At 46.3% G+C, this 27,020-nt stretch overlaps 1 protein-coding gene across 3 annotated transcripts in view; it reads right to left on the bottom strand.

Moving 5' to 3' along the window:
- Positions 1-24,452, bottom strand: part of Zdhhc14 (zDHHC palmitoyltransferase 14) — a 248,834-nt gene extending 224,382 nt beyond the window's left edge. For 2 of the 3 annotated variants that reach the window (XM_076926705.1, XM_076926704.1), the window contains exon 1: positions 23,402-24,450. In XM_076926705.1, coding sequence (XP_076782820.1) covers positions 23,402-23,646 — 245 coding nt within the window. In that variant the 5' untranslated portion in view covers positions 23,647-24,450. Of the gene's footprint in view, positions 1-23,401 lie in introns of all 3 variants that reach the window. The other variant, XM_076926706.1, reaches the window with a different exon arrangement.
- Between the last annotated feature and the right edge of the window lie 2,568 nt (positions 24,453-27,020).

Consider the following 27,020-nt stretch of genomic DNA (forward strand, 5'->3'; position numbering starts at 1 on the left):
GTCGATGTGCTGGCAGAGGATGCACTTGTTAAAGTGTCACCTTAGCTAATGAGATCAGACTGTTAATCTGAGCTAAGCTAATGAGCTCTGTTTAGTTTATCAGCTCCACAGACACCAGCAGCTTCTTCCTGAGCATGGGACTCCGAAGTTCATCTACAGGTTGGCTGTTTGAAATCCAGATCCTGTTTCCCTATAGAAACAACACGACAACTGACAGTAGCATCAGGTCAAAAGGTCTGGTTAGCCCCAAATGCTTTTTTTTTTCCCTTTCTACTGGATATTTTATCCTTGGGGAGGACACAAGAGTGCTATGAAGAGTGGTACTGGGAGCTGGAGATGGGGAAGCTAACACAGATAAAGGAGGGTGGGATGTACCAGTGACTATTCCATTCCAACCCAACTAAATGACCACATATGCCACAGGATATGCCTTGGTCCATAAGCCAGTAGACTGGGTACATTCCTTGCAACTTGTGAACATGGCAGGATGGAGACAGTGAGATGGACCAGCTGGCAAGGGTACCTGTTACCAGGGTGACCCCCTGAGTTTGATCCCCAGGACCCACATGGTGGAAGGAGAGGACCAACAGATGCTGGTTGCCTTCCACAAGTCCCTGCTGAGGTTTGGTCTAGGGCTATTTATTGTAATGCTAAACTCTATACTGGAGGTTTAGGCCTGCCAGTGACTCCTCACATTTACAAGCTTTTGTTGTGCAAACCTTGTTCCCAGATTTAAAACTACTGACTAAGCAAGATTGGCTACAGCCAATTACTGGAGGGGAGGAGGAGGAAGAATGAGAGGAGAGGAGGAAGCTGCCATGAGAGGAGATGGACCATGGACATGTGGCTAGGAGAAACAGCAAGTGTCTGGGGTACAACCCTGGGGAGGTAGCCAGGCCAGCAGTTAGAAGGGTAACTGCCCCCAGTAATCATCAAAGCCAAATAAAATAACCATAGTCTGAGTCTCATTCATTTGTCAGCTAGTCCAGGATAAACTTAAGTTGGTTGTACTACAGTTCCCTCTCCCTCTCCCCCTCCCCCTCCCCCTACCCCTCCCTCTCCTCCCTCTCCCTCTCCCTCTCCCTCTCCCCCCTCTCCCTCTCCCTCTCCCTCTCCCTCTCCCTCTCCCTCTCCCTCTCCCTCTCCCTCTCCCTCCCCCTCCCCCTCCCCCCCTCCCCCTCTCCCCCTCTCCCCCTCTCCCCCTCTCCCTCTCCCTCTCCCTCTCCTCCCTCTCTCCCTCTCCCTCTCCCTCTCCCTCTCCTTCTCCCTCTCCCTCTCCCTCTCCCTCTCCCTCTCCCCTCCCCCCCTCCCCCTCCCCTCCCTCTGTCCTTCCCTCCCCCTCTCTCCCTCTCCCCTCTCCCCCTCTCCCCCTCTCCCTCTCTCCCTCCCTCTTCCTTTCCCCCTCCCCCTCCCCTTCTCCCTCTCCCTCTTCCCCCTCCCTCTTCCTCTCCCTCTCCCTGTCTGTCTCTCTTTCTCTCTCTCTCCCCCCCCCCGTCCCCCATACACACACACACACACACACAAATATAATAAATATAGTTACTGATATTTTGGGGATAACACAATTTTTGTTTAAAACCTCTTTCCCCCAACCCAAGAGCAATTCTTGAGATTTTTATTTACCCTTCCTTTTCCTTGTTAGGAGCTTTAAAGAGAGCTGGAAGAACATTCTGTGGATTCTAAGAGACAAACGGAAGAAGCTCGGGAGAAGTCCGCACAGTTTGTGTTGTTGTTTGTCTATTTACTCTACTGTGATCTGGTTTGGAAAGCAGCTGTGTATATAGACAGCTGGCCTGAAGTCATCAATGGCTTCAGTGAGAACTCATCAGAGACCTGCACACCATTTTCCTCAAGAAACATGAGCTTAACACAGAAAACTGTCAGAGGACTCTCAGGCTGACCACAGCTGCCCCGTCAGGATCGAACACCCAACTTCCATTCACTCTCTTCCACACTTTGCAAAGAGGTAACATGTGGTGAGAACACAGAGACAGCAGCTGCCAGGTTCACCTCTCACCTGCCTTCACCAAGAGGCAGCTGTGTGGTCTCTGGTCACTCATCTAAACCCTGAGGTCTCTGATTCCTCACTTGTAAAACAAATCTATAGTGAAAGAAAAGATTGCCGTGGATAGCTAGAAAAATTCCGGGATACTGTTTACCGAGAGAGATCACAGTCAACACTGAGCGAGACATAAAAAACTATCATTTTGAAAAGCAACTATTTGTACAGACTCTGCTTCCCAAAGTTTGGCGAAGTCTACTACACAAAACACTAAGGTTTGTATTTATCTTTAAACTCTCCATCAAACACTGGGAGACGGATAACAGGATCATTTCGATGCGGCTTGTGGAGAACCTTCAACATCTGACACATTCGTAACTAACGAGGTTCTCAGAAGACCACCTGCATGAAGCCTTGACATGAGTACGCCTGGGTTTAAAGGGTACTTTTGGTTAGTGCATCCTCCTGGGAATTCTCAGTTTAAACATGGTTCAAGAAACATGGAATCTGGACCCATTGTGAATCACACACACACACAGAGTAGACCCACATGAGAGCAGACCCGTGAATGAGGTAGTGTGGACTCAATGCACTCATAGGCCAGAGTGTCCACAGGGACCTGGCACTTGTGCTAAGAGCCAGAGGCACCAAAAGAAGGTGGGAAACATGGCTGGGCTATGACTAGCAGAGTCAAGAAGCTTCTTCAGCCGTGTGTGCTTGAGGGTGACCAGCAAGGATCCGCCTTGTTGTTACGTCATAGACTCACGGGTGGAGGCAGGTGGGAATGTTGGGCAGAGGGCTCGGGAGAGCCAAAGAGAGTGTGGGAGAGCTTGGCTTCAGAGGGAGTGGGAAGGACGCTGTGAAATCAGATTACCAGGTCAAAGAGCGCTACCTGAGTGGAACATTCTAGAATAAATGAATACAGTAAAACAAACTAACGGCCTTGGGGTGAAGTTGGGGTTGGGATGGTTTGAGGGAACTTGCAAGCCTTGGTGTGTATTCTGGATGAGTCTCAATGAATCATCCTCGAAGAATTCAAAGGCAATTAAAGGGTGCCAGCCAATCACCCTCCAACAGAAGGACCTCTGTGGGTGGCAGCAACATCCACCCCCACCCCCACCTCCACTCAGACCTGACTCCAACACAGGAAGTATCACTTGCAAGGAGGGCCACAGAAGTCTACAGACCTGAGCTGAGCTTGGCCCATCTGAACAAAACTGAGAACCGTATCTAACAAGTTGCCCCAAGATGGACCTCAGTGGTAACTTAAATAAACCTGAAGATACAGCGATCTCAGCATTCACAAACATATTCGGGACTTTGCATTAGGAAAACTTTAAGTCTGTGTTTTATAGCTAACTTCAGAATTACACTGCACATGGCGGTGAGTGAAGAGTTGACCACTTAGATGTCTCAAGTGTTTGTGGCTTTGAAAGGCTTCAATCCAGTCCATGATGGTACTAAGCAAAACTGTCCTTGTCCCAGACACGGGCACCCCCTCTCCTCTATCAAAGTCACTTGATTGGCAGGTGTTATGGTCCCACCCTGGCCCTTGATATAGCAGACTGGTGTATGGTATCAGAATCATGGCTTTCCTTCTGCCTGTCTATGGAGAGAGGTCCACAGTTGATATGGTCTGTGTTGGGGGAGGGGGTTCTATCCACATGCTATACAAAGAAATATGTGTACAAAAGAGTTGCCATATGGGTTAGCCCTGGCTGGCAAAGGGGCCTTACTCTAGGGATGGAAACCCATGAGAATTTCTTCCATGCTCCATTAGCTTTCTGGAGTTTTATATGAGGCAAATTACAACTGCCTTTGTGCCTTGAAAAGAAACTCTTTAGAGGTAGAAGGCACAAGTTAAGAGAGGAGACCAAAGCCTGCCCGAAGGAAGGGCTTGTACAACCAGCTTCGCAGGCTCAGAAACTACTCCCTTTGGACCAGAGAGTCCCCACCCATTTATCTAGCACTGACAGGTCTACACGTGTACTGTCTCTGCCACATACATCCTAGCACTCAGCACCTAACAGCACTCAGTACCTAACAGCACTCAGAAACTGTTTCTTGACTCACAAGACCAAGAAGTTGTAACTAAAAGTAGGGGGGAAAGGTCATAGACCTGTGCAGAAAGAGATGAAAAAAGAGAGAAAGAGAAAAGAGAGACAAACAAGAAGAAGACACAAGGCCCCAAAGGAATGAAAACAAGGTCCCTGTTCAGGGGCATGACATCATCTGTCAGACTAAGCGCCATCAATCAGGGGAGGTCTGATAAGTCCATTGGGAGCAGTCGGTTTTGGTGGGGTGCAAGAACTCTCCTGGCTTCACAAATGTCTTCATCATCTTGGTCATTACAAGAAAAACCATTTTTCTTAGGAGGCTAAGTTCACATAATTACTACAGACACCAAGCAAGCCATTCACCCGGTCTCTACACTGTGTTGACTGTATGTACACAGCCAGGGCTTTCGCTCTGCTGTGGGGCTGCACGCTGTGTTCACAGAGAACAACCAGCTCTTAGAGGAATCCTAACTACAGAACCAGTTCTCCAATCAGAAACTCAAAGGCAGATGAGCACCGCTGTAGCTGCTCTAGAATAACACAGGAGCTGTTGCTACTGTTACTGCTGTTCTTCAAGCTTCGTCTTGCACACGGGTAATTAACTCCCATTGTTTTGTCTTACATGAGAAGACTAGGAAAACAATAAAAATGTTTAAGAATCTTCCTCAGGAGAAGACAGGTCTAACATACAATCAGCAGGGAGTTTAGTTATATGTCAGATTCTGGCCCATCTCAGCCTGGGCTATTCTTTCCACAAAGGTTGGCCCAGCAAGCCTTTGACTAACCGAGGAAGTCAGGGCAGTGATGAGTGTTCCTACTCTCAGGACCACTTCGACAGTGGACTGGACTCACATGACACCATTCCAGCCACATTCCCACCACGGTCTCAGCATTTGAGACTGTGTACTGGTTGGTATTGTGTGTCTGCTTGATACAAGCTGGAGTTATCACAGAGAAAGGAGCCTCCCTTGAGGAGATGCCTCCATGAGATCCAGCTATAAGGCATTTTCTCAATTAGTGATCAAGGGGAGAGGGCCTCTTGTGGGTGGTACCATCCCTGGGCTGGTAGTCTTGGGTTCTATAAGAAAGCAAGCTGAGCAAGCCAGGGGACGCAAGCCAGTAAGTAACATCCCTCTATAGTCTCTGCATCAGCTCCTGCTTCCTTCCCTGTTTGAGTTCCAGTCCTGACTTCCTTTGGTGATGAACAGCAATATGAATGTGTAAGCTGAATAAACCCTTTCCTCCCCAACTTGCTTCTTGGTCTTGATGTTTTGTGCAGGAATAGAAACCCTGACTAGGACAAACTATCCCTCACCTTCCAGAACTGTAGCCAGACCTAGCATTTTTGGGCCCCTCTTGGCCTCCTGGGTACAGGAATTCTTACTGAACCTCAGTCTAGAACCTGGAGGCCCTACTTTAAATCAATATACTGATCAATTGCAAAACTCTACTAGATCAAGTCATTGCCCAGGCAGACCTGGACAGTGCAGATAGGTACCCACTTGGAGCTGCCTGGGTCCACTTGCTGCATGGTTCTCTTTCCCATGCAGCTGGGTCTGTCTTCCCAAAGCCTATGACACCCCACTGGGAACTGACCATCTGTGGCCTGCAACTGTCACTCTATAGTGGACACATTGGTCAGCCAGATGGATAATTCTCTCCCACGCTGCTCCCTGTACTGAGGCAAGCCTCTATGCCACCAGCTGCTGGGCATGCTGGTCTCTTCCAGCTTTCCTCAGAGCCCTTCTCAGGAAACGACCGAAACAGAACGGTTACCACCACCAAGGTCTGCCCTTCCCCTGAGCGAGCCACATGCTAGGATGATAACGTCAGACAGCCAGAGGTTGTGTAAGATAGTCAGAATTTCAAGGCCAGTCACATGGAGGGAAAGTTCAATGCTGTGTAGGAAGCAGAGAAACAAACAGCTGAAGAGTCTTCACATCCAACCCTTGGGACCTGTGCATCCTGGGTGATGGAGGACAGGCTAACTTCTCTTGTGCCTAAAAGAGGAGGGACTCTCCTGCTGCAGGCAAGGCACAACAAAGGCACAGAGAGGTGGTGTGGCACTGGTTCTGAAGATAACGGGGTCAGTAGGCTCTAGAAGCTGAAGATGGCAAGGAAAACTGTCCCTAGAGCTGCCAGAAAAGAACGCAGCCCCAGCATCCCTTGGTGTCCCTAGATCAGTAGCAGTTCTGACCACAGATTGCTATTGTTTCCAGCCACTAAATCTACCATCACTTCTCATGGCAATAAGAAGAAAAGCATACTGAGGCTATGGTAGTAGCTTCCCACTGCCTAACTCTCCATGCTTGACTTGGATCCCATTCAGAAAAGCCGGAGACCGTTAACTGAAGAAACCAATAAGGGCCAACTCTGGGTACCAATACAAACCCAGGCAACTTGCCCAAACTGATGGTTCATATAAGGATGAGAAGGAATCTTAGCATCACATTCAGGAACACGACGGTGTCTTCGTTACAGTATAAGCCCTCATTACAGTATAAGTACCCACAGCCAAGAGGCAGGAGAGCTTGGTTAGTGGGCACCGCACGAGGCTACTGCTTCAAGTTCTCAATAACAACGCAGAATTGTAATCACATCCCAGATCAATAAAGCTTACCTTTAACATGTATGACAATTCCCTCCACCCTGGAATTAAACCTAGTGCCTTAAACGTGCTAGGCAAACTTTCTTTACAAAATTAGCTATGCATCCCAGTCTGGGTTTTTTTTTTTTTTTTTTTTTTTTTTTTTTTTTTTTTTTTTTAAGTTTCTTGAATTCAATAAGGAATATAGTATAAAAGCCCATAGGCCAGCACAATGGCCCAGCAGGTGGGATAACTTTACCACCAGGCCTGGTACCTAAGTTTGAGCCCCATGCCCAACATGGTGGAAGGAGAGAACCAACTCCTGTAAGTTGTCTTCTGACCTACACACCACACACACACACACACACACACACACACACACACACACAAATACATAAATAAATGAATGCAATTTTAAAACATGTTAGTCCTGACTAATAGTTTTCAGCTGGAGAAATGGGCTTCTTGGATATTCAGGAGTGGTTTACTTTAAAAAGGACAGCAGCATATCTTTTAAGGGATTCACTTACAGCTGATGGTCTAAGAACACAAACAGTAATGCAGAATATCTCCTAAACAGGGCACCAATTACCGTATGTGTGTGTGCACATGCGTGCGGGTGCGTGCATGTGTGTGTGTGTGTGTATGCATGTGCGTGTGTATTGAGAGCATTCTGAAGTTGAGTTTTCATGAGGTGCAGTTTTTAAGGAGAGGCAAGGAAACTCAAATGAAGCTCTTGAGTGTTGAGGTAATGGGAGGAAAGAATTCTTCCCCCTGCTCAGTAAGATAAATAGACCATATATAGCTGTTGAATTTAACTACACTTTGACTCATGTATTCCAAATGTGCTCTTATCTACCATCAAGCCTGTATGGGAAAGTCACGGCATTAAAGACCCTAAAATAGGACCATTCAAGATGACAAATTGCTCTGATTCTAGGAATCTGCCATCCACTCAAAAGACCAAATCACTGGGAATCCTTAGTTGACAAGTCACCCACACTTGTAGGGGAAATGGGACTCTGCCAAACGTGAGGCCATTACAAGCTATCACAGGAAAGACCTTAGTGTGTCAGGAGCCACGGAGACATGTGAACCTGGTCCCTGGTCCCAAGTAACCCAGGAGAAACTGGACCCCCCACACCCCCGGGGCACAAACCAGTGATGATTACATTCAACCTCCTCCAGAATCAACAGACACACAGAACTGAAGGAACAGAGATGCCCGCCTACCACACTTAATACATTCTTAGAGTAACGGAGAGGCCTTGAATATCAGGTACAAACAGGTTTGCATGAATGTAGTTCCCCATGCAGTAGGTATCCAAGTTCCCAATGGCAGGAACTTAGAGGTTGAGAAGCTGGAACGAGGGAAGAGAATATCCAGAATGGGAAAGACGCAGGGCAGCTATCCCAGTGTGGAGTTAAGAGCCAAGGCCACTGATGCTGACACAGCTCTCCCACCAGCACCATCTCCAGCAAAGAAGAAGCCTTGGGCATGACCATATTGGTGCATGAATTTACTATGTCCCTCCCAGTCATGGACAGTCACTGAAATGGAAGGGAATAAGAAAAGCCGGCTCAATATCTAGCAACAAGTTACAGCACTGAAATCTGAGAGCATTTTAAAAAATTATTGTAGTCACATATTAATTATATACACACCCCACAAGACCCTCCCAACATCTCAATTGAGGACTCCTGGCCATGGCTTCCCAGTTACTATGGCTTGTATACTAAACTTCCCTAAACAGAGCTGCTTAAAACAATGACAGCTTTATTCGATTTATGAAGCTGCAACTTCGGCAGAGCTCAGCAGGGATCTCCCCTGTCTGCTGCGATAATTTTTCAGTAAACATAAGACAAGAGACGGGGTGTAGAGATCAGAGGTTTTGGGGTGAGAGGACCATCTAAAAGGTAAAGCAGAAATCAGAATCATGTGATGTCTTGCTCACTCAGCTAGGGGCTCCCTCTCTGCATGGCTTATATACTATACAATCTCTGATCTAAATGGGCTTCTAGGTACCAGACTTCTTAGATGCCAAGCTTAGCCTTCCAGTGGGACATGTCCCTAAGAGAGAGAAGAACGTGGAAGAATCAAGCAGAAGCTTTAATCTCACTTCCTAACCTAGCCTTGGGAATCACATGGCATCTTTTTAGCCATATGCCGGTCTTCCCACAGGAGATCCAGATTCAAGAGGAAAGAGATTTGGACCCATGCTGATAGAGGAAGAATGTCAAGGAAACTGTGAAGATGTTTAAAAGTCTGTAAGTTCAGAGACAGGAAGAATACAGCCCAGAGCAGTGGTTCTCAGCCTTCCCAACACTGCGAGCCTTTAACACAGTTCCTCACGCTGTAGTGACCCCCCAACCCTAAATTATTTTGTTGCTACTTCGTAACTGTGATTTTGCTGCTATTAGGAAGTGCAATGTAAATGTCTGATGATATGCCATCTCCAAAGGGGTCCCGACTCACTCACAGGTTGAGAACCACTGGTCTAGAGACATTGAGGAAAAGATCGTCAGAGATGGTGGTAGGAGGAATGGGAGGAATGGGAGAGGTTAGCTCAGTTCCAGGACACAGTCTGAGGCCCAGGAGGTGATCTCACAGAGAGCAGCAGATTCTGACACAAAGGAAAGGTTCTGAGACCTCTAGGTTTCCAGGTCTTGGTAACTGGTATCTTCTGGTTAGGGCAGGTGCCAGAGCAGAGGGAGAAAGAGACCTGGGAGTCATATTTGAAAAAGCCAGAACCACCAACACAGGGATACAAAGTTGCTTGAGAAAGTGAGAAGGCAGACTGGAGCGAGCAAAGTCCATGTGAGGGAAGAGAGAACAGATGTAACACAGGAGGAAGAGAAATGGCTGACAGTGAGGAGATGAGTGTCCTAGATGCCAAAGGAAGGGAAAATTCCAAAGAATGGAAAGTCCTCCTTGTGTCTCATTCTAAGGAAGGGGACAATGAAAGCCAAGGAGGACACAGGCACCTCATCACAGGTGTGTGAGCCCAGGACACACCTGCCAGGGACTTATTTCTACAACCAGCATAAGGAGAGGCAATCCTTCTCAAGCAATAGAACTCAGGCCTTTAATAGACTCTGGCATTTAGTGTGAAAACAAACTATTGTCCTGAATTCTTAAGAAAAGTGGGAACACCAACATAAGACAGCCCACTCACACAGCTAACTGTCTGTCCCCCGGGTTTCCACCACCATCCCTCTGCTGATAAGGCTATCTCAGGGCCAAGAGCCCCAGGCCCACAGCTGCCAGCCACACCCTCCCCTATCAGCTGCCCAGCACCCTTGCCACATTCCCATGATGCCACATTCCCAGCAGCAACACTAACTCCACTGGACTTCAAAGTCATTGGTTAAAAAAATCTAGTCTGTAGATATATGGAAATGATTATATATAAATTTCTGTTTTTAATTGAGTGTTTAGACATGCTTAAACTGTTCTAAAATAAATTTTTAGCAAATCCTACAGACTGGAGGCATGCAGCCCTGGGCAAGGATATACACACAGAGGCAGTGATGTCTGTCATCCTCTTTTTGGTTCTGGGTCCCTTGGGGGCAGAGGGAGTGATTCTGCATCTCCTTCAGAGCATCGGAAAATGAGTGACTATGGAGCTCACACCTCCTCTCTGGTTTTCAGCCCAAGTCAGCTACAGGAGAAGTCCCAACCAATACAGTGGTGGACAACGTGGAAGTGAAGCACAAGACCAGAGAAGAAAGACATTCAAGAGCCAAATTATCATAAGTAAAGGGGCCAAAATATTAAAGCTTTTTTTTTTTTAAAGGAAAGAAGCAGCATTGAAGTAAAAGGTGAAGCTTTACAATACGGCATTGTGCTCGCCATAAGGATATTTCCGTTCATCTCCATGATTATATGCTGCTCTGATTAGTTGACAGGCTTAGCATTCGGTGTTTGTTTTTTTGTTTTTGTTTTTTTTTTTCCCTTTATCATCAGGTTAAGCCATTGAATCCATACTAAACTAACTCCCCCGGCCCTGTGTGTGTGTGTGTGTGTGTGTGTGTGTGTGTGTGTTTCAGATCTAAGCATTTCAGTCTTAGCGGAACATATTTTTAAGATTAAAATCTCTGAAGTGGCAGTCTGGCAAATTCTATCCTGTAAAATGTCAGCAATTTCTAAGAACCAGAATCAGAGAAAAAAAAATAATTAGAAGGCGCGAGACAAATGATCAGAGCGTGTTTGCATAGACTGGCCATTTACAGATTGGCCATTACAGCATGTGAATGTGAATTACGTATCCGAGAGGAGATACAGCAAAGAAATACAACAGTAAATTTGAAAACCTCGAAGGCTGGAAGTTGGGGAAGCAACACAAGCAGAGCCCAAACCTCTCCAGGAGCTGATATTGCCTTGCATCCTTCCCTAGAGAAAGACCAACAGCTGCTTCTGATTGCAAAGCAAGAGAAAGGACAGCAATCTGCTATGGACAGGGGTGGGGAGAAGCCCGCTGAGCTTTTAACTGGCATCAGTGGCCACATGTGGATTGTCATATGATGGAACACCAAAGAGCCTCAGCCTCAGAGGAAGTGTGCACCGCCAGCCAACTCTTTCCTCTTGGTATCTACTCAACACATTGCAAGGTCACACCAAGGGCTGGGGATGAACAGGAGGGTGGAGAGACCCCTGGGACCCATCTCAAATTAAAGCATAGGCTTAAAAATGGAGTCTGCCAGTCTCAGGTACTTAACCAAACATGGCTGTAGACCTCCCAAAAGCTGGGCCTGGGGGACAAACAGAGGGGATGGCCTAAGGCCCAAAAAGGGGGGGGGGGGGAGCAGGATCTAAAACAAAAGGCTGAGAGAAATTTCCCAGTTTTTTAAACTGGTGCAAAACATAAAGTCAGTTTATCCGGGAGTTACCTCACAAACACTGCTAGAGAGAAAGTCTGATTACAACTCTCGAGCCTTTAAAAGCCAGCGGTAATGAATCTCACTGAAGCGTCTCCCAAACTCAGAACCATTTCAGTCAAGCATGCCAAATACAAAAGTCCACAATTCGGAGTGCATCAAAATCCCAAACTCTCTAATCGCCAAGAGTCCACCAACGGGAATTCCACACCTGACTTCATGAGTTGGGTCCAAGTCAAATGTAAGCTCTCTAAAACGCTTCTACAGCGTTACCTCCAGGTATGTGTGTGCAAAAAAAAAAAAAAAATGGCAATTGGAGAAGACAATGAAATGGTCTTGAGCGTTTTAGATAAGGGATATTGAACTTGTACAAACTAGGCTGACTCAACCCACACATTAAAGATATGAGAATTGCATAAATTACTGTTCTGCTTTAATTCCTTACACACTGTGTCTTCTATACAATCGAAAAGTCTGATGGACACAAAAGAGGAAGAAATAGAACCTGGTGGCACGAAAGACACAGCCAGCCCAGAGATCCTCAGACACTGGAGTCCTGGGACAAGTGTTTTCTTCAGCAGAAGACTGTAAACACAAACAAAATTAATGTAGGCATGTCCAAAAATAAGAAAAAAAATGAGATGTTAAGGTGGCTGAACATAGATTTAATCAGTCAATTTAAAGACAGATCAGTTAGAATTATCCCACATACAACTCTAGGAAGAAGGAAAGAGAAAACCATGAGATGAAGTGAGTGTGTGGCCCTGTATAAAATGCTCTGATGGATAAGTAAGTATACTCACAGGAAAGAAAAGAGACAAAATCAAAAGAAGCATCTGAAGAGATAAGGAAGGGAAAATTTCAGAGGAGAGATATCATCTTACAGACCTGAGAATCCTAGCAAGTCCCAAGCAGGATAAATATAGAGAAAGCCACAGACATAAGTCATACAGCTGCCACTGAACAAACCATAAAACGGCAATCAGCTGGAGAGCTATCACACAGTAAAATGTACAAAAGGAAACAACTGTGTGTGTGTGTGTGTGTGTGTGTGTGTGTGTGTGTGTGTATACCTTCCATCATCAGGATAGAAGATTCTATCCACTAAAATATGCAACTTTTTCAATGGAGGCAAAATAAATATGAGAAACACAAAAGGGGGTGGTTTTGTTGCTTTGCTTGCTTTGTGATAGTGGTTGTTGTTTTGAGACAGAGCTTCCCTATGTAGACCAGACTGGCTTTGATAGACTCATGGAGATCTATCCTGCCTCTGCCTTCCAAGTGCTAGGCTCAAGTCTCTACCACACCCAGCCAGGGAGTGATATAGTGTCAAGCCAACAGAAATAACACAGATGATATAATACATAGCAAGACCCTGAAGGTGAAAGAGACAAAGACCATGGTCCAGACGGTAAGTATATGACAATAGTTACTGAGCCCAGTTTAAATTCTGTGTAAAAACACCTTTACATAAATGTTTCACTTTAAAGCATTTTTTATTCTACATTGATTTACATTCCTTTTAAATATTATTCAGAGCTGAAAAATAGCATTACTGGTTTTACACCATGTATGGTTGTAAATATATGGCAGTAAGAATATTAAGGGTACAGAGATTAAAGAAATGATCATGTGTTAAGTTTCATATGTTATTTTTGAAGTACAATACTGCTATTTAGAAGTGCACTATACAGAGCCTTACCAGCCTAAGACAGAGATGCATTGCTTTTGATAATGCATATTCCATGACGTATAAGGAGGCATTCTTGTCAGAACGACCTAAGACAGGCTCAGTCTTGTTAAAGAAATAAAAAGGGGGGAGAGGTGGAGAGCCTTTGGGGCTGCTTAGCAAGAAGCTGACATGGGCCAAGGACAAGGAAATGGGCTGCTTGGCAGGAATATGACATTGACCAAGGACAAGGAAGTAGGCTTCAGGCAGGAATCTGACATCTAGACACTAGAACAAAGAAGTAATTTCGGGTAGGAATCTAAATCATAGGCTACAACAAGGAAGTAATCTCAGGCAGGAATCTAAATATTAGGTCAGAACAAAGAAGCAATTTCAGACAGGATTCTAAATTTTAGACTAGAACAAGGAAGTAGGCTTCAGACATAAAAATGACCTTGGGCTAGAACAGGGAAGTAGGCTCAGATACTTTGGTCATCCTGATAAGCCTTTAGAAACAGTGATCATGGGAGAGTTCACGTAATTGGGTTTAATGCCTTGCTTTTTGTTTGACTATTTCTGTTTATTGTCTTGCTTGTTCCTTGACTATTTGCATCTATTGTATTGCTAGACCCTCAACCTAGAACTGACCTTAATACACGCATGTAATCAAAATGGTATAAAAGCATAAAGGAAGAGGGGGTATAGGATAGGGGTTTCTGGAGAGTAGAAATGGGGAAAGGGGATGTCATCTGTATTGTTAATAAATAAAATATCCAATTAAAAAATAAAAATGAAACATACAAAAAAAAGGAAGTGGTTAAAGGTCATACACTAGTATCTTAAGCAATTACTAATGGTAGCACAGAAGTACGCAGCCTAAGGTATTTAAAAGAAGATTAAAAATGGAATACTAAGGATATGTAATTAATGTATGGCAAGGCTGAAGGTAGAAAACAAAATGTGAGGAAAACAGAAAGATAGATGGTAAAGTTAGATTGGTAAAGTCAAAGGACACATTTTGTGGATGGACTGTTGTGCAGGTTTTGCTTCCTAAACCTGAAAATATCTCCACATTGACAAAAGTAGGTATCTTCTCTGTCAAGAATTACATAGTTGCTATTTGAAGAGCCTGAGTTCAGACCGCTGCAGTCTGAGGCCAACATCGGTTGCATAGCAAGACCCTGCCTCAGAAAACAAAAGTACTACAGGCCAATTTACCACTGCTGAAGCAGTTGGATGTGAAGGTGCCTGACGTCAACTTAGTCTTCAGTGGTTTGGAGGGAAAATACAACGGAGAGACTGAAGGAAGAAGAGACCAAGAAATCCATCAGCAAATGTGGGACTCTGAAAAGTCTACAGGCTAAATAAACTATTCTTGTAACTCTTCCGGATGTTAAAAATCATTTCAAATGAAAAAAGCTGTGACATCTGCACAAGTAAATGTATCCAATGTGGTGCTACCTTATATTAAAAGTATACAAAGTCAATGTTATCATGTCAGAAAAAAAAAAAAAGACTACATGTTTGATAGTATGTTGATAAGGAAAAGCTTGGGCTAAGGTAGCGTCCTCATGCCCAAGAACTACACAAAGAAAGGACAGGGAAGAAGGGGTGCAAAGGGACCCAGGAAGAGTAGAAGAGTCAAGAAACTAAGTATCCCACTGTCTGGAAATGTATCCATGCAAAAGGCCAGGTACTAAAAATGACTAGCCTCCTCTGTTTCTATGGCCTGAAGGAAGGGAAATGGAACTGGGCCAAGGAACCCAAGACATGAATAAGCTAAGAAAGTGCAGGCAATATTTCAGAAGATAAGGGTTTTCACGGCAAAGAAATGGTTAATATTTGAGGTGACCAATGTGCCTGCCCTGATTTTAGCACAAATCAAACATTACATAATAATCTAAATAGCTCTAAGTTTTATATGTCAATTTAAAAAAATTAATTAAAAACATAAGAATCATTGGCAGTGGTATGCTTCTTGAAGGGAGTGGTGATTGAATTGTTTTCATGGTATTTTACCTCAAAACTCGTGCATGTATTTATGCATAATCTTCTCTGTGAATAAGCCTTAAAAAAAAAAAAAAAAGCTGGAGATATAGAAAACCATCTCTTTTATAAAGTACAATGAAAAGCATACAAAAATGTAACTGTGAAAGCCATTATTTTATCTTCTAACTAAAAATTAATTTAAAAGTTTTAAAAATTTGCTTGAAGGGTTAGAGAGATATAGCACAGTGGTTCGAGGCACTTACTACTCTTTCAAAGGACTTGAGTTCAATTCCCAAAACCCACAGGAGGGACTTCAAACACACTCCCCCAGTGCTGTAACTCCAGGCTCTGGAGGCTTGAACACCTGCTTCTGATGTCGTGGGCACCTGAGCTCAGGTGCACATTCCCACACAGAGACACGCATGTACACATGTAATTACAACTGAAGTAAAAAAAAAAAAAAAATCTTTTGGAAAATATATCTGAGAACTTGTTGTGTAGCTGCACATGCCTATAATCCCAGCACTTGGGAGGTGGAGGCAGGAGGATTTCCAGTTCCAGACCAGCCTATGCTGCACTGTAAGACCATGATCCAAACTGAACAAAACATTTGAGTCAGGATCTGTCTTTTACACTTAACGAACAGCTAAATAGAGAATATGATGGTTCCAAGTCCTTACCTGAGCAACTCAGTCAAAGGATGTTCTATTAGCCCCTAGTTCCTAAATGCAAGTAATTTTAAGTATCTATAAGAACACCTCCAGATTTGCTAACAAGCCCAGCTACAGAATAGCATACTTCCTTGAAATCCTTCATTTAAATTCTATTGCTCAGACATAATAACCCTGTCATGAATAAATCATGCACAAGATTATACTGCAGAAAAGAAAAATCTCCAGGATACGCAGATATGGTCCATTAAATAATTAAGTATCACGACCCTATTTTAGGAACCTGCATGAATCTTTTCTGCATAATGCACTGTATCACTTCCCACCAGCTCGGAAGGAAGGCAACAAAATATAGGTGGCTAGGGCTGGAGAGATGGCTTAGCCCTGAGGGGCTTGTACTAGTCTTGCAGAGGACCCAAGTTTGGTTCCCAGCACCCACATCAGGCAGCTCACAACCACCTATAACTCCAGTTCCAGGGGCATCTAAAGCTTTTGGCCTCCTCAGGCATTCGCATCCATGTGAAACACACACACACACACAATTTAAAATAAAATATTTTAAACACAGGTGTACAATAGCATTCTTGAGGGCTTTGATATATTTTTATGTCCCAAGTCAAGAATCTATAAAATGTTAAATAATAATCCTGGGTATTTGGAAGTTACTCAGTAACACACACATATATATATTCATATACAGATATGTATGCATGCATGTATGTCTAGAGATATAGCTATATCAGATATCAGAGTGCTTTATTTGCTTAGAGCATTTAGAGAAGAAATAAATACTACAAAAAAAAAAAAGTCTTAGTCAATGAACATCCTAATTCTATGATGAACTCTCTAAGTGACTAAGAAAACCTCTCCTGATTCATTGACCACATTTGACAAAGGATGCCACTTGATTCTAAATTCAGAAGAATCACATCAAATACAGTTGTTAAGCTAAAGGCCTTCTACAAAGCATTATTAATTAGAAATTTTATCAATTCATACAATTTTCTAATGTGCCAAAAACTGAAACACAGAGGAGTTTTTAAGAAGTTTTCAATTTATGACTAGTTAATTAAACACAAATTTACTGAGTGAGCAGTGTTCTGGGTACTGCTCTTGTGACTGAGAGACATAGAATAGAGCAAACAGGGGCCTCGTGGAGCTTGTATGTGTTGATCATTGTGATGGTTTGTATATGTTTGGTCCAGGGAGTGGCACTATTAGGAGATGTGGCCTTGTTGGAGTAGGTGTGTCACTGTGGGAGTGGGCTTTAATACCTTAATCCTAGCTGCCTGGAAGTCAGTATTCTGCTATCAGCCTTCAGATGAAGATGTAGAACTCTCAGCTCCTCCTGCACCATGTCTGCCTGGATGCTGCCATGTTCCTGCCTTGATGATAATGGGCTGAACCTCTGAACCTGTAAGCTATCCTCAATTAAATGTTGTTCTTTATAAGAGTTGACTTGGTCATGGTGTCCGTTCACAGTAGTAAAGCCCTAACTAAGACAACCGCGTACACAAATAAGTTGGCATTTGTCCTGTAGGAAAGTATAATGAAGATTTGAAGTTACTTGAAATTCCCAGGGAACCATAATGAATCACAAACATCCTTGCTCATCACTGTGAGGACGGGGATTGTTGTCTCATAAGGTCCTGAGGGTTACTGCTGCTATTTCTATCAATCCCCAGTCAACCCACAGTATACCTAGCATCTGGCCAGGAGAAGATACAACGTGTTGCAGATGTCTTCAGAGAATGGTACAAAAGCAGATACACTCTGCACAAGAGCATCTAGAGAAGACAGTTCCTCAGGGTCCTGAGAGCACACCTATATAATGAGCTAACCCCTACCTGACAGAGACATTACTGGAACTGACAATTATTTACAGAAGACAGCCTCAGCTACACCTTGGATGCCAGATGTTCCCCAGAGGCCCGGGTGTTAGACGTTAGGTCTCCAGAGTGCCACTGTTGGGAGGTGGTGGAATTGTCAGGAGGTGAGGCCTACCTACCCAAGTCCTTAGATAACTGGGGCATCCTCTCAGAAGGGACTATGAGTTTCTGTCATCTTCCTCTTCTGTTTCTTGGCCATGAAGGAAGAGTTTTATTCCACTATGTGTTCCCCACCACTATCATCTAGAATTCTCTACTTGAGTCTGAAATGAAATAGACCTTCCAAACCACCAGCCAAATAAGCCGTCTCTTTTCCTGAGTTGGTTATCTCAGGCCCTTTGTTACAGTGACAGAGAGCATAGTAACACAAACTGGGAACCTTGTGTGTTACAAGGGTAATACCTTACAAGATAATAAAGATTATTCCACCTATAACAACATCACTATTATAGGAGGTGACACTTTTATTGCCAAGAATGTCTCCAAGTACCATTGCCAAAGCAAGCATAACCACAGTTCTAGTGGCTCCCAATGGCTCTTCATTTATTCCAGAGGGGATCAGCTAAATAGTCAACACAAGAAGTCAGCAAGAAGAAAGGAAAGTAAGAGGAGAGGGGGAAGGAGGAGGCAGAGAAATAGAAAAAAAAAATACTACCTCTTTGGATTTGTCTATTCAGTGTGTGTGTGTGTGTGTGTGTGTGTGTGTGTGTGTGTATGTGTGTGTGTATGCATGCCAAGACATAAATTCTGGAGGGCAGAGTCACTTGTAGGAATCAGTTCTCTCCAACTATGTGGGTCACAGGGACAGAATACAGGCTGCCCAGCTTGACTGCAAGCACCTTTACCTGCTGAGCCATATCGCCGGCCCCATGCTGCTTCTTGAAACAAACATCAATGGACTTCTAGCAATGACAATTTGAGAATGTTCCCAAATTCGAACTCATACTGGGATACCACCCCCCCACCCCCCCACCCCGCCCACAACACCTTCAACATGTCACAAAGAGACACTCGATCATGCCCGGAGTCAAAACAGGTCTGAAACAAGAACCTCACTTCTCATATCCCCATCCTGGTCTTTCTTTCTACCCCCATGAGAAGTAACTATGGAATCTCAATAGTTAGACGCAAAGAGTTTTTACTCTCAGATTTTTAGCCATGACAAGATAGGCTGCATATATCCATGCGTGCGTAATTAGAGGGGAAGGCATTGGCAATGTTCACTGATCTTTTCAAATCCCATTCTGTAGCTGTGAGGATGAAGGTATCGCACGCAGCCTTTGAAGAGACCCTTAGTAATTGCGAGAGCAGTGAGATGTCTCAACAGCGCTGCTGTCAGCGTCCCTTCCTCCCTTCTTAAATGCCAGCTCTGAAATGGTGTCATGTTTCATCAGTGCTCCAGAGGTGCAGTAATGCCTGTGGAAAAGATAAGCGGCCCTGACCTGCTTGGAAAGAGTAAAGTATCACATCTGGTTGCTTCTGGTAGCTTCTTTGCCGGTTTCTCTAAGATGAGAGCTCCAGAAGTGGAGATGGAATCAGGGCGTTGACCGGGACATTTCCTCGGGTACCCCTGCCACTCCGCCGGGGTGAGATCGAGGACATCGCTTACTCAGTCTCAAGGGACTTTTATAACAGTCGCTGCTCTCATGAGGGACAACACAGCACCTCATTTCTCAGTATTAATAATGCTGTCTTAAAACTCTTGCTTATTAACCTACATGCTCCCTAAAGGCTCTCAAAGGGCAGGCAGGGTCCTTGGGAGGTTTACTCTAACAATACACATCAGGCCATCAGCATTGGCTCTCCTACCCCTCGCCCCCAGGTCACCATCCGAAGAACAGTTTTCTACTTAATGTTAACATTTAAAGGTAGATGTTATAAATCCCTCTCTATAGATTGGCTTTCATCTTCAGCCTGACGTAGCCTAGAGTCTGTCGCTGCGATAAAACACGATAACCCAGTGGTTCTCAGCTTTCCTAATGCTAAACCTAACCTTTAATACAGTTCCTCATGTTATGGTGACCACTCCCCCGAACCACAATCGTAAAACTATTCTCATTGCTACTTCATAACTGTAATTTTGCTACTGTTATGAATCATAATATAAATAAATACCCATGTTTTCCCAGGATCTTTGAGGGGGTTGTGACCCAAAGGTTGAGAACCTCTGCAAAAGCACCTTTGGGAGGAAAACATTTATTTCAGCTTACACTTCCAGGTTACAGTCCATCATTGAGGGAAGTCAAGGCAGCAACCATGGAGGAATACTGCTCACTAGTTTGCTTAGCCACCTCTGTTACATAGCCCAGACCTACTTGCCTAGGGATTATGCCACCCACAGTGGGCAGAGCTTCGCCCCGCCCCCAACACCGATCATTAAGACAATATTTCACAGACAAGGCCACACACAGGTCAATGTGATTTGAGCAACGCTTCAATTGAGGTTCCATTTTTCCAGGTGACCCTCAGTGGTATCAGTTTGATGGTGATGGTGATGGTGATGGTGATGGTGATGGTGATGGTGATGGTGATGGTGATGGTGATGGTGGTGATGATGAGGGGGAGGAAGAAGAGGAAGAAGAGGAGGAAGATAAATCTAACCAACACAAAGTTTATAAAAGATGACCAGTTATTGAGGATCACGCTGCTGGAAAAGTGTTTAAGATACACATTTCCAAAAGTTCCATTTCTAACCAGATTCTATACTTTGCAGAGAACAGGATGGGCAAACCTCAGGAGACCTGGCTGAGTGTTCAGCAGCCTTCCTGTGACTAGTGTTGTGATCTCTCCCTTCATCTCTCTTGTGGGAATAATCATTTCTACTCTGCATTCTCCAGGGCCTGAAGTCACCACCAATGCCTGTGGCAGGTTCTGCTGAGTTCACTTCTCTCTGTTCAACTTTCTCATTCATCTGTTCCATGTTGAGAATGAGGAGGGCAAAGGGCAGATTTATACAATGGCATCGTTGGGAGGTGGTAGGCGATTGGACCTTGTGGTGAGAAGTGGGTCCAGTCAGGGCCCATTTCTGTCTCTTTCTGCCTCCTAGCTGCCATGAGGTAAGCAGCCTTTCTCGAGCACATGGCCTGCTGGCATGTTATCCTTTTCCTTAGGTGTGAAGGCGACGGCTGGCTCAGGCAAACAGAGGCTGAGGCCTCCCAAACTGTGAGCCAAGATACAACTTTCCTCCTTTCGGTTATTTTTCTAGGGTGTTTGATCCTAACGACAAGCCTAACAGATCTGTTCACATGAAAAGCTGCCAACACCTGAAACCAAATAATCAAAATAGGGAGACTCAGGGTATATGTCCAACCAGTAATTAAAGAATGTCGGGAAGAAAGACGGACAGGAGCAGACAATATCGGCATCTCCTATGTGTGTGGCGAACTGGGTTTTGAGTCTCTGGCAAATTAACTTGGTTAGAGCAATTTGACTTCATTCATTCTGTCACTAGCAGTGATTAAAAACTTATAACGATGCTGGCACCCAGGACAAAGCCATGGAACCCAGACATGGAACAGTCATGGAATACAGTAGTAATGTCTTACCGAACCATAACAGTCCAAGGTTTGAGTGAACCTGTGATGCTTCTCAACAAAAGCGGAACACCAGGATGGGCCTTCTGCTTTCCTGAAACTTCAACCTGCTATGCTAAAGCCACGGTGGTGGAAAGTGAGCATGCTCGCAAGTACACACCCTGACTCCCACAGAGCAGACATAATAAGGATGCTGCAAGCAGGATCTAATAAAATCCCAGTGCCCACAGTTATTCCTACCGTCATCCACTAGCACAGCGCTGGTGCAGCAAACGATCTTAATAAACCACAAGTGAGGGCTTTGGGGAACTCTTGAAAAAGGACACACACACACACACACACACACACACGGGGGGGGGGGGGGGAGGAAGAAGACCAAGAAATAAAAACAAATTTATGATGACTTGGTTAGAAGCTATATTTGAACAGGTAAATGAAAGAGCATAATAATGGAGGTGGGGGATGGCCACACCACGAGGTGAAGATTTGGAGACACATCAAGAGTGACTTATTCACCACCCTAAAGGCAACACACTCCCAACTGAAGCTCTGTAACCGGATTGTGACGACTACCTGATTTTCTCTACTCCTAGAACCACTGAAAGGAGTTAAATTGCCAATAGGAATCCGCTCGAAGCATTTTGTGATGATTGAAGTGGTGACTACTCTCCAGCTGAAGCCACCTGTGACTAAAAGCCACCACAGAGGGGATGCCACTTCTGTTAAACATGTGGCATTTTTACTCCCACCTGGGTGTTGGGTTCTGAAGTCAAATGTAAGCACGTCAGGACCCCCTGTTCCCCCTGTCAGCTGGCTGCATGGCTAGGGACCCAAAAACAACAGGAACCCCACAGATTATGCCTCTTTGGCATTTTACACACAGCCCATATCCCTTCCCTCCAGCCCATGGGTCTCCCAACAGATGCCACAATTTAGTCTCGAACACCCACGAAGGGTAACCTATGAGACACTAGGGCAATCTAGAGTCAGAGATAGCGGGTATGGGCTCTAGGGGGTCAACAAGCAAAGTCGGGGGGCAGGGTGGTCAAAATCAGAGCCTAGTACTTGTTAAAGACAAAACAACACAAATATAGAAGGTTTTAGATAACCCTAGCCAGAAGCCACGGCCAGGACTGAAAGCATATACCACACCTTTAATAATAGATGGAATATGGGCAGCTCAAAGAAATTCTGCCCAGAAACATACTCCTTGTTAAAAGTTTGAATAGAGACTTTAACTTTTGTTGAGCATAGAATGAGGGAGGGGTGAGAAGCCACAGATGTTGAACTCAATCGGAACAACTGATACCGAGATCTGGATTATGGCTAAACTCTTTACTTAAGGGCCACTAATAAGGAAAACCTGTCTTCAGCAGGCAGAAGGATGGTGGCTATGACAAATCTGATGTTTCCTAAAGACTCACATGTAGGTGTAGTCCCCTATCCCCTCAGCCCCCCAGGATAGAGTCCCACAGTGTTGTTTCTGGACTCAGAAGGAGCCACGTGCTGTCCGGCTTTCCTTTGCAGGCCTTACATCTCTCACCTGTTCCCAAATGATCTCTCGCGGCTATTTTCTGGGGAAACTTTGAAAGAAGGTACACTCCACCCTTGGTAAGACTGTTTTAATCAGGGGTACTAGGAAATGAAAAATGAAATTACCCACGCAGGACACTATAGGTAATCAACACTTTCGACCTAAAATAACTAAGATTCAGCCGACTAGGTTTAAGATGTCTAGAACTTCCTTAGCGAGGGTAGGGTGGAGGTCACGGGGGCGGGGATAAGGACTAAGTCAAGTCTATCTGTATCTTAGAAATACCCCACCCCAGAAGACTGCACCTGGACTGATGTGCTAGTTCCATACTCAAGAGTTCACCTGCCTGGTTCTCGCCAATGCTCTGGAGCCAGTGACCTGGCACACCTTACAAGTGCCCCTCTCTCCTCTTCCTTACTCCCAGGATCCAGGCCCAGCAAGGCGTTATCCCAGGGGGCTGAAAATCCCATAAAGGGAGAACGGGGAGAGCAGGCTGACATTATATAACAACATACACCAGAACATGAAAGTCACCAAAGTAGGGGTAAGGGAAGGCGAGGGGGGAACACGGCATCTGGAAACCGCCACTTACTCGAAGGCGAAGAAGAGTCCACTAGTGACCAGGATGAGGATGAGCGTCAGGTAGAAGACGCCAGTCTGCCGGGCCATCATGATCCTCCCGTTGCAAAAGAACTTGTTTCTTCCCGGGAACACCTCCCATTTCCTCCGGGCCGCGATTTTCTTCTTCTTGTGGGGCGACTCCATGGGAGAGGAGCTGTGGGTGCTGATCTGACTGTACTCGCAGTCTTTCATGGGCCCGCCGCCGCCGGGAGGCATCCACGAGGGCAGCCGGCTGGGGGCGCACACCCCCAGAAGCCCCCCGGCCGCGCGGGTCCCGCCGAGCCACGGCCGCCGCCGGCCACCCGGCCGTCCCCCAAGCCGCGGCGCTGCGACCCCTAAACGGGCTCCCGGCTCGGCGACAACTTTGCCGAGGACACCCAGGTTAACCCCTGGGAGAGCCCAGCTGTCATAGCAGAACCCGCTTTCGGGAGGAACGGTGTTAGTCCGCAGTCCGCGGCAGCGGTTCTCCGTGGTTTCCAGCCCGTGGATCCGGGCTGCAGGACCCCGCGGGGTACGGGGGACCGCTCAGCAGACACCCAGATGGCGGTGCGCCTGGCTCCGCCACCCGCAAGCTCCCGGCCGCGCCTGGGCTCTGGCCCGCGGATCGCCGCGCCCTTAGGGGACACGAGGCAGCGGACCCCAAGCCGGCTCCTTCCGGAGCCACTTCTGCGCCTCGGCCAGGTGGTTTCTACTCTTTCCCGGTGACGGATTCTCCCAGGAGAGAGCGCTGCAAACTGGGCGGCAGCTCGCGGCACCGGCAACCCCTCCCAGGGGTGGGGACAGCCACGCGCGTTCTTCTGTCAGGAGCTGCTCCGAAGCAGCCGGGGCGCTGCCCGCGCTGCGACCCCGCGTCCACGAGCCGAGCAGCCGCGATGAGTCCGCGGGGCTAAGGCCGAGGGTGGCGGTGGCGACGGCGACTCCCGGGGCTTCCTCGGTTCCTTCTGTCCAGCCCTAGCGCGACGAGGGCCGCCGGAGGGCCGCGGGGACACTGCCACAGACACTTGTTTGCAAGGCTCAGCCCCGGCGCGCGCGGCGCTCGGAGCAGGTCCGCCTCCTCGCGGCCGGGTGGGCGGTGACGCCCGCGCCTCACAGCCCGGCTCCTCCTCCTGCTCCTCCTCCTCCTCGCCAGCGAAGCCAAGGCACGGGCTCCCATGGGTCCTTGCCCCAGTCCCCTCGGGCCAAAGCACAAGGCTCCGGGACTGTGCGGGCCTGGCGCGCACCGAGGAAGGCGCATGGCTTTCCGGTGACATTCTTCGCCCCAGGATAGATCAGGTCGTTGCCCTCGGTGTTAAGGCGCCGTGAGTTCCCCTCGGACTTAGATCCTCTACAGGGTTCTCCACTGGCTTATTCCCGGTCCCAGCTGCCGCCTCTGGACACGCGCATCCTCGTGACCAGTTGAAAAACCGTTCTTGCTACTACGGGGGACTTGAGTACCCTCGGCGCGGAGAAGTGACCTTTCCTGGCCTGCCCTCGGCTCGTCCTCTTCCTCCCGAGCGCCACGCGTGGCTGAGACGCCGGGAAACTCTACCAATGCCCAGAGGATGGGTGTGGAAACCCTGATGACAAGGTGATGGGCAACTGCCCGAAACAGGCCAGACTTCGGGACCTCTAAGGGCAGGGGGCAGCAGAGCGGTCTGTGTCAGCTCCAGCACCGACCGATCTGGTCCCTCTTTTGGATTAAAAGCCCCAGTGGCAGGCTTTGTTTGCAAAGGTTGCTGTCTTCCCCATCTTTCATTCTCTACTTTTCCCCGACTGATGATCACAATGCGCTCATTTTACTTCCTTCTCCTTGCCTCTGTGGAGCCCACACACAGTAAAGGGACCGCACGTCTAGCAGATGCTTGGAGTGCGCCTCTCTACATCCCAGTTTGACAGTTGGGTGTACCTGCGGGTACAGCCCGGCGCCAGAGGGACCAGCCGCCTACGCGCTACTGCGCGCATGGGCTTCGTAGCGGGTTGAAGCGCGAACTAGAGTACGCACTAGGGTAATCGAAGGCAAAAGGGCACCTGGCGTCGGGCACCCGGCACCGGCGCTCGATTTTCCGAGCCCTACTTTCTTTTCAGAGCCCGCTGGGATATGTAGTTCCTTCTCTCGCTGTCCAACTCTGGGAGGAAACGTGACTTGAGGATTTAAAACTACAAGTCCCTGCATCCCCTGCGACGAAGGCAGGGAGGCAAGGTACTGGGCTTTGTGATGCTCAGCGTTTGGAGAGCAACAAAGACAGCTCTGGGAAAGGTGCTTTCTCTGTGCGTGGTGGACATTTGCACACTGCCCGCGTCCTGTGTAATCCTCAACACAACCCTGCAATGCACTATTGTACCAAGCTCAAAGAAAACTGCTTGCCCAACACTACAAAGCTGCCCAGTGATGGAGATGGCACTGAACCCAGAGCTCTGTCTTTCCCTTACAAAGCATGCCTCAGTGCTCAGTGTCAAAGAGAGATAAGCTTGGCTAGCCAAAAGAGAAAAAGAATGTAGCCAGCTGGGAAGTGGTGGGAATAGAAGTGGTAATTACGTAGGACTTGGAATTACAAGAAGTTAAAAGCAAGTGTGATTCTTAGAGGCTGGATGGGGCTTTCTTTTTCTTTATTTGGTGAGTGAATGGGTGCGGTTTTTATGTTTGTTTGTTTGTTTGTTTGTCTATGAAACAAGTTTGCACTGCTGTAGCCTAGGCTACTGTAGTAGTCTCTCCTGTTCCTGATTCTCTGCCTTTTTCATGCTGGGATTACAGATATGTTGCATCAAGTCTTAAATATACAGTTGGAATTGACCTTGAATTATATGAGATACTGTATGACAGACAAGTACAGTACAGTGACAACTAAGTGCTTGGTAACTGTGCTATTTTTTAAAAAAAGCCAACCAACTCTGGCACTTGAAGCAAAAGCTTGTATGCCTCCCCACCGTTTAGCTGAGGTGATCAAGATGGTATTTTGTCACAGGCACAGGTTAACTCTATTGTCTTGGTGGTTTTAGAAAGCGTCATAGCATTTTGAGTGGAGCTCCATGGAAAAGTACTTGCCCATTCTTATTCTCAACTAAACTGGATTTTTCTGGCATCTAGCACTGTTGAAAAGTCCTTATCCTCTAGAGATGCATACTAAAAGTATTTGCAAGTTAAATGATAGAACATCTAGATTGTGCTTTTAGACTCTCCAGCCCATCCTCCTCCCACACACAAGGAGACAGAAGGAACAAGTCTGGGAACTCTTGGAAAGTGTTAACATTATATGATGTAACTGTGTTTAATTATACACTGTTGCAGATTATCGCAAACCTGAGTGAGGGCTTAAACACAACAGGTGTACCTCCAAGCCTTAGCGGCTCACGTATCCAAGTCTTTTGAGTCCTCAGCCCATACTACCAAGGTGTAGGCTAGGTTGTGTTCTCGTAACCTGGAGAAGAATTCACTTCCATGCTCATCTGGGTTGCTAGTGAATTCATTTTAATGCATTTGTAAGACAGCATCCAACTTCTTGCCAGTTGGCCACTGGAAACTCTCCACAGTTCCCACAGGATACCCGCAGTGCCTAGAGGTCACCAGTAGTTGAGTAGCGCCTTGGCATTTCCCAGGATTCATTAAGCCAACA

The sequence above is a fragment of the Arvicanthis niloticus genome, chromosome 28 (assembly GCF_011762505.2).
Source record: "Arvicanthis niloticus isolate mArvNil1 chromosome 28, mArvNil1.pat.X, whole genome shotgun sequence".
Taxonomy (NCBI): Eukaryota; Metazoa; Chordata; class Mammalia; order Rodentia; family Muridae; genus Arvicanthis; species Arvicanthis niloticus.